Genomic DNA, 8789 nt, shown 5'->3' on the forward strand with positions numbered 1-8789 from the left:
GGAATTTTCTTAAATGAACAGACTTTTAAATATTTCAATTTCAAATGATTAAAGGAGAGGTCTTGGGGCCCCGTGCTCCACTGGGAGTCGCAAGGAATAATTAAACTAAAATTAAATAGAACTTTAGATTTACTATAAAAAAGAGTGAAATGCAAATGTACATTTGAATGATGCACAAAATACACAAAAATATGGTTATATCCCTCTGTAGATAACAACATTCAAATCTCTATCCTTATACAATAGACATATTCCAATTAACCAGGCTTTTTAGTGTTACAAAACTCTGTAAAGCAAAGCTGAACAAGGTTCATGTACTTCTTGTAAAGAGGCTTTAAGAAATTTATTTAGAACATGATCAGTTTGTCCTATGATAACTAAGAATAGGGATATCGTGTTGGTGCTGCACTTCTCCAGGGTTCCCAGGAATCAGGGATGGTGCCAGGTAAGGACCTTTCATGCATTTGTAAGGGGGCGCTACTCTGTGGCTTGACCCCGGCTCACAATCATTCTCTACGTTTTTTGACGTGTTTGAATTCTACGGGAATTTCGCTTCCTCCAGCTTGTGCATGAATGGTTATAAGTGTTACTTCAATACGTCTGACTGTGAGGAGCACCGTATTGCTGCGTGTGAGTGTCCCTGTACGGGAGAAATTTCTTTTACCAATACCGCGTCCATTTTGTGACCGTTGGTTAGATCTATAGATAGTCAGAAACGGACTGAAACGGACTACATGTGCGGCCAATCGGGACTATCTGGCTGACAACACTCCCTTCAGTGACTGAGTATCGTCCCTACCAAGCAGATCTATTACAATCCCAATACCTAGTTGAATCGGCGATAGATCTGCCATGATCGTGCTATGAGCAGTGTAGTGTAGTCTATGCGTGTGTGCCTGTACGGCAGACTTTCACACTTCGATGGGTTAGAGTGGCGCTGTCGTCATGCTGATCTACAGTCGGGACTTTCTGCTATCGCTGCGGCAGAAGGCCACACAGGCTCCTGATGTGAATTTCAGTGACATTCCGACACAGGGCGGGCAAAGAAAAAAGAAACTGAGAGGATCTAGAGGAGGAGTCAGACACAGACTGAAGAGGAGAGGGTGCCGACATCCACTGCCAGCCATCACCCTGTCGAATGTGCGCTCTCTCCACAACAAACAGGATGAGCTCTCTGCGCTCATTAAATTCGATGGAGACTACCGACGCTGTGACCTCTTCTGTTTCACTGAAACATGGCTAACAGAGGAGGAGACAATCGGACTTGAAGGATACACAACGATTCGATTTGACAGGAATGCACAAGCGACAAACAAGCATGTAGGGGGAGGCCTGTGTATGCTTGCAAATGAGAAATGGGCCACGAACTACACAGTACGAGAACAGACTAGTACCCCCCATTATGAGATACTGACAGTGTCCTTCAGGCCGCATTATTTACCTCGTGAATTCGGCCAAATCACTGTGGTTCTCGTCTATGTGCCCGGCCCAGACTTCAACCTTGCAGCTGAGCACATTGCAGACACATATAATCGAGCGACAACAAGATCAGTTGATCAGCCTGTGTTTTTGCTCGGTGACTTCAACCGCTGTGATGTCAGTAAGCTGCTCCCCTGTCTCCATCAATACGTCACGTGTCCCACCCGCCTCGACAGAACGCTAGACAGGTGTTTCGGTAATGTGCCGGCCGCTTATGTTTCCAAGTGCCGGCCGCCGCTGGGCAGATCGGACCACAACATTGTTCATCTGCTACCCACATACAGACAGCTCCTTAAACGTGAAAAGCCGACAACACTATGTATTAGGACCTGGACAAATGAAGCAACTGGGCTGCTCAGAGACTGCCTAGAGGTCACTGACTGGGATCTGTTCTTCACTACCTGTGGAGACGACCTGGACTGTCTGGCAGACACAATCACCTCTTACATTACCTTCTGTGAAGAGTCTGTCATCCCTACCAAGCAGATCTGCAGCTATCCAAATAACAAACCATGGCTAGGTAAAGGACTGAAGCACTGTCTCAATGAAAAGAAGATAGCTTTTATGCAAGGAGACAAACAGAAAGTGAAAGAAAAGGAGAAGGAGTTCAGGGCAAAGGCAAGAACGGCTAGAGTGGAATACAGAAAGAAGGTAGAAAAGCAATTAATTGAAGGCAACGCAAGAGATGCTTGGAAGGGCCTGGACACCATGATGGGTAGAGAACGCAAGACACAAAGAGTAAAGTGTGATGACCCAGTGTCATTTGTTAATGAGCTCAACACTTTCTACGCGCGGTTTGATGTGAGAGACTTCAGCAATGAAGCAGAAAATATCTGTTCTTCACTGTCGGCAGCCACTGTCACAATCTGTGAGGGAGATGTTGTCAGAATTCTCTCTCATGTTAACCCACGTAAAGCCCCTGGACCTGACCACGTGAGAGGCAAAGTACTCAAAGAGTGTGCTAGTCAGCTAAGTGGTGTTTTTACCAGACTTTTTCAGCTCTCCCTTGACTCTCATAGTGTCCCCCGCGTGTGGAGAACATCCACAATAATACCAGTGCCAAAGAAGCCTCATGCTACCAACTTGAAAGACTTTCGACCTGTGGCTCTCACGTCTGTTGTGGCCAAGTGTTTGGAGAGGGTTGTGGGAAGATTGTTAATCCCCACCTTGGCTGATCGCCTGGATCCTTTGCAGTTTGCCTACAAGCCACGCAGGGGAGTGTCTGATGCAACTCTCACGCTTTTAAATACTATCCTACAACACTTGGACACTTCTGGCACCTATGTTCGGGTCCTGTTCATGGACTTTTCCAGCGCCTTCAACACGGTCCAGCCACACCTTCTTGTACAGCGCCTACTAGACCTGGATGTCAACACTGGCCTAGTTCTATGGATCAGATCATTCCTGAAGGACCGACCACAGAGGGTGGGTCTCAGAGTTCCACCGACAGGTACTATAGGGTCCAGCAGCTCGTCTGACGAGTTTATTTGTCAGTGGATGGAGTGATTCTGTCAGATGAGCAGATCCTCAACACGGGTACCCCTCAGGGATGTGTGCTTTCCCCATCCTGTTCTCTGTATATACAAATGGGATTACTATTAACAGTGCTATTCTCAAACTTGTTAAATATGCAGATGACATGGCCCTTGTGGGCTGCCTGAAAGACGAGCAGTCCCTGTCACAGTACCTGGCCTGTGTGGGGGAGCTGGAGGAGTGGTTTGACCGCAGCTTTCTGGATCTGAACGTTGAAAAAACGGAGGAGATGGCCTTTGGAAGAGCCTACGAAGGAAGAGATGGCACAACCCCTCTCTCCCCACCACTCCAAATCAAGGGACAGCAGGTGCAGAGGGCTGCTGTGTTTAGGTACCTTGGTACAGTGATCGACGGGAGGCTCTCCTTTAGCGCTCACGTGAACCAAGTGTACAAAAAGGCCCAGCAGAGGCTGTACCTTCTGAGGAGACTTCGCAGCTTCGACGTCAGCTCTGGGGTGCTGGAGACTGTGTACAGGTCTCTTGTTGAGAGCATCCTCTCATTCAACATCGCTGCCTGGTATGGTCACCTACTAGTCAAAGACAAGGCAATTCTGGCCAGAATCATCCACCAGGCAAATAAAATTATTGGTCAAGCACAGCTGCCACTTTCTGACTTGTACCTTCATGCAGTCAGAAGGATGGCACATAACATCATTTCGGACCTGAAACACCCTCTCCACACTAGCTTCCAGCTGTTGCCCTCAGGCAGGCGCTATAAGGTACCACGCATAAGGAAAGCTGCCTACCAGAGGTCCTTCGTGCCAGCAGCCATCACCATCCTAAATAAAGGCACAAGGACTCAGGAGGAATCAAACAGAGACTGAAGAAGAGAGAGTGCTGACATCTATTGTCAGCCATCACCTCGTGTGTCATTCTTGTCAACGACATTTTCTGGACGCAGCCGCGGTAAAGTTGAAGAAAAATGAACAAATAGCAAAATAAACAACTGATCAATGCGTACGTGTCATCTACGGTGTCACCGATCACCGCAACTAAAAAATATATCCATGGTATTCATATTGCCATGGCATAGCGTCGCACGAACTGTTTCATCCTACACTTTGTGCGAGTTTGTTGCCTGTCTCGCGTAAGTCGCTGCGATCTGCGCGGTTCGGACACGATAGGACTGTCATTTCTGGTACTGTCATCTGACAACACAGACACTGTTACTTCTGGCACCACAGGCATTGTCACAAGAGTTCTGTGGTGATGGTTTGGAAGAGTAGCATACCACCCTGGCGTTTCCTCTTCACTGTCGTCATCCTGAAGGTATGGCGCCTCCCGCAGTTGAATGTCCTTTATCTTGGAGTATACCAAATGATCGTCTAGGTACACAAGAAGGACTGAAATTAAAAAGTTCGGCATGGTAGTCTGCATTAACCTCTGGAAAGTGGCTGGTGTGACGTCAGACCCATTGGCATCCTGGAACGGCGTGTTGCCAGCGGCCCTAACCAGTCCTTTTGTTGACAATGTCTTCTCAAGATGAGCTTCATGCACGGCTGCCTGTACTGCCTGCGCCACATCTGCGGTAGAGTCCATTATCTGATCAAGGACGTTCTTCCCTAGTAGAAGCGACACGCGCCTCCTGCGCTCACTTGTGACCACATCGACCAGGTCCTTGACCACCAGGATAGGAACGTCCTCAGACGCTGGCCGTAAACATGTCCACCACCGCCACTCCTGAGTTTGTTTTAGCTGTAAGTCCTGTATGTGCCCTCGTGCCCACTCGTCAGTGACCGTCGTTACCTCACTGCCGGTGTCGAGCAACGCCATCACTCAACTGCCATAAATGACAACCTCCGCCGTCGGACACTTTCCAGTCAGGCCAGCTACACTTTATTTCCCTGTCATCCTGTTACAGAAAACGGGGGCAGTCACTTTCCCTGACCGGTCGGGCTGCAGTCCTCCGAGATGGTGTCAATCGCCGCCACTTCGACGCTCTGCGCCGCCTTCTACCTCGCCTGCTTAAATTCTGGAGCTTCGCGGCGTATTCGTCGACCACCTCATCACGTTGCTGTGGCACTGATGTCCCGTTCGCCGTACGCCTCCACTAGGACACCCAGGATCTTTCTCGGCGTATCTCTTGCGTCATGCGGAAGCATCATGACTCGACGTCTGGCAGGTCCCTCCAGCGAGCTCAAGATGTAACCACGAGCCGCATTCTGACACATCGGGTTTATGGCGAGAGCTAACTCGACCTCTGTTTCAATCTCGTCGACACTCGTTGGTCCACCGGCAAACTACTGAAAGCGGACTTACTAGTATGCTCGTAGAGCCTCTGCCCACCCAACGGATAGCATCATGGTCCTCTCTATGTACTAATCTTCTGTCGTGGGCTTCTGCCCGTGATGAACAAATGTTTCTTTTTGTTCAGCAGTGCTTTTAGGCCCTTGGTCACCCAAGGTTTGTTGTTAGGATAAACATACACTGCTTTGATGGACTGGTGCAACCAACACTATTTTACTCCTCACTTTTACTCCTAACTGTGTGTTAAATGTCTGTATGGGTATGTGAGCAAAGACAAATTTCTGCCCTGGGTCTCCTGGGCAGACAATAAAGTCTGTTTTGATTTGATTTGATTTGATTTGATTTGACCTAAGTGATCGTCATCAATGCGTTAGGTTTTCTTATGTACGGTCGGAAAGAGGTATTATTTATGAATCTTCGGTCTTCTCTATTTTCTGAGATACGTATTACTATTCTAGTAATAAATAATCAAAGAGTTAATTTTGATGCCTATCTGCCATATTTAAATAACATCCGGCCCGCCATGAAATTTTACCTGTCCCGAGAAAGAAGTATAGTTAATCATTGTTAATGGCCCGGCGACAAGTAAAAGGCAAACAACAGAAAAGTTCCCGTCGAGGACAGCAAGCGATGGGATGAGTTTAGTGAAGTTTGTATAGACCACCAACAGTGCACTGGTCAAGTTACCACCGCTCCTGTTGATGACCTGAAGGGATGGTGAAGGCGGGGCCCATAAATCTGACCTGTGACACGCGACACCCTGTCCTGAACACGGGCCGCGGGTCGAAGATTTTTAGTACCTGTTAACTTCCCTGAATCGGTCCGAGATCAAAGGGTGACTAGGCTCGAATCTTGAGCATGATTGGCAGTACATATTTGTGTGAGCAACTTTTCTCTGTGATGATCAACAAACATCACACAGGAGTCGTCTTACTGATGCACACTTACAGTCCATCTTGAGAATCTTCACAACACAGAAACTTACTCCAATCATAAACGAACTTGTTGCCAAGAAAAGATGTCAAACGTCCACTTCTGACAAAGTAAATTAAGAAGAAAAACTGCTAAGCCTTGATTTGTTATTACTTTAATCTTGTTTTAATGTATGATTTTGTTTACACAAAATTAATAACAAAAAGTTTAGTTTTCTACTGTTGAATAAAAAGTTATCAGCTTAAATAATAACCTTCGGCCCGCCACCTTGTGGACGACGTGAGATTTGGCCCCCTGGGTACTTGAGTTTGACACCCCTGGCCTAGAGGCTAGGGGAAATGTGCTGACGTAGGCTTGATGAGACGGCAGGGTATCTAATGTACCCGGGCCCGCGGTTGTGAAGGGGGCTCGGCCTTGGTCAGTGGATTGTTTTCCTTCTTTTTCTTTTCTCTTAAAGAAAGGTCTGAAGAAGGAACACCCAAGTATGGTAGTGTGTAGACAAGGGGGCGGCGATGGTGGGTGGTCGCCGGAAGAGGCCGAAAATAGTTTTGCTGATGCATGCGGGAAAAGTGCTGATGCTTGCGGGAAAAAGTGCTGATTCATAAGAGGGCGAAAATAGTTTTGCTGATGCATGCAGGAAAAGTGCTGATGCTTGCGAAAAAAGTGCTGATGCTTGCGGGAAATAGTGCTGATGCAGAAGACCGCGAAAAGTGACCCACCCGAGGGGTATATAAGGAGACAGGGCAGTTAGTGTGAGAGAGAAAGTATGTGAGATCAAGGTTCGCCACTGCCAGAAATATCGACTGGCGTCGGATTAAAACCATCTAGAACCCACGACAGTGTTGTGTTTGGTGTTGTGGAGAGACTGGGGGAAGAATCACATCTAACCCTGCTACATTTTTGGCGCCCAATGTGGGGCACTGGGCGAAACTGAACATCTCAAGTCAGCTTAGTGCCGCCAGTGACAATGGAACTAACAGAGGAGGAGAAGCGAGTGTTGGAGGCCTTCAGGAATTTGGAAGTGAAGCCAACAGCAGACACCTCTGCCGACCTACAGCAATGGGCGGCAGGGTACGCTGCGACAAGGGATGGAGTGGAGACTGCGCCGCTGATTGCCAGCGGACCACAGACACCGCGACTGCCGCCATTCTCCGGGGGCAAGAACGACACAGCGCTGGACCTGTGGAAGTATGAACTGATGTGTTTGCGGGGGCGGTATACAGACGCTGTTGTGTTGGAAGCTGTCCGCCGTTCTTTGAGAGGCGAGGCGGCCAGAGTGGCTATGCGTCTGGGCCCTCACGCGACATTGAACGAGCTGTTGCAGAAAGTTGACAGTATTTTTGATCTCGTGGTGTGTGACCAAGACCTACTCGGGTCCTTCTACACTGCGCGCCAGGAGGCCGGGGAGAATGTCACGCAGTGGCGGTGTCGCATAGAAGACATCCTGACACAAGCCCTGGGTGCGCGCCTGATAGAAAGACGCGCATACAACGAGACGCTGCGCTGCAGACTGTGGGGAGGACTACGGCAACCCCTAAAGGATCGAACTGCCTACAAGTTCGAAATGGAGTCAGACGTGGACGCTCTATTTCGCAGCTTAAGGCAGGCAGAGCAGGAGACCGAGGGACCAGCACACAAGACAGGTGCAGGAAAGCAAGCGGCGGTCAACGCTGCACAAGCCATCCCGGCCGGAGACTGGAGTGCAGAGGTGAGGAAGCTGTCGGCCGAGGTGCAGTCGTTGCGGCGCCAACTGCAACAAGGACCACGCAACGACCCTGCGGCTGGCAAGGCGTTAAACCAGCGGCCACCACGCTCCAGCTACGAGGACGACGGGCCTACATGCTTCAGGTGTGGCGGCAAGGGCCACATCAAAGTGGGGTGTCGCATGCGCATTGACCATCTGCGCAAGACCCTAAACTACAGGCTGACCTGCAGAAAGGGGCAACGGGTTGACCAGCGTCCGCCGGCACACGGCCCCGCTGGCGAGAAAACATTGATAGGTCCCAGCACGTGTGTAGACGTCTGCATCGAAGGTGTGGCCACGGCAGCGCTGCTGGATACAGGTGCCACTGTATCAACGGTGACGGAGACATTCCATCGCCAGAAGCTGGCACACCTGGCCGTCCGTCCGCTTCAAGAAGTGCTACGTATTGAGTGTGCGGATGGCCGAATGCTCCGTACTTAGGATACATCCAAGCGGATATACGAGTGGAGGGGCAGGGGCGGGACTGATAGTCTCCCCTGCTTACTGCTGGTCATCCCAGCAACCAGATATAGTGACAGTGTTCCAGTGCAGCTAGGTACCAATGTCCTGGAACAGCTTATGCACCAGGCACAAGACAAGCAGGACGCACAGTTACAACCAGTACTGCATCGTTCCTTTCGCTGCCTAGCGATGCGGAACAGAGCGCCGCGCATGAATCGCAACAAGCCGTACGCGCGCGGTTTACAGACAACGACCACCAGACCAGTTAACAATGTTCCGTGTGAAAGTGCCATAGGTATGACGGAAGCGGCACCAGACTCTGTAAACTCAGTGGTTATCTCGCCTGATTTGACAGTGAAACAGCAGGCGGGCAGAGACATGATTAGCGTCCA

At 49.5% G+C, this 8789-nt stretch overlaps 1 protein-coding gene across 1 annotated transcript; it reads left to right on the top strand.

The window, feature by feature from the left end:
- Nucleotides 1-1654: 1654 nt before the first annotated feature.
- LOC112573741 lies at nt 1655-8376 on the top strand. The gene is made up of 3 exons (XM_025254327.1): nt 1655-1667; nt 3843-3845; nt 6675-8376. Exon 3 carries the CDS (start codon nt 7159-7161, stop codon nt 8374-8376), a length of 1218 nt encoding a protein of 405 aa, XP_025110112.1. The 5' UTR covers nt 1655-1667; nt 3843-3845; nt 6675-7158.
- Nucleotides 8377-8789: the final 413 nt, after the last annotated feature.

Source organism: Pomacea canaliculata, linkage group LG10, assembly GCF_003073045.1.
Source record: "Pomacea canaliculata isolate SZHN2017 linkage group LG10, ASM307304v1, whole genome shotgun sequence".
Taxonomy (NCBI): domain Eukaryota; kingdom Metazoa; phylum Mollusca; class Gastropoda; order Architaenioglossa; family Ampullariidae; genus Pomacea; species Pomacea canaliculata.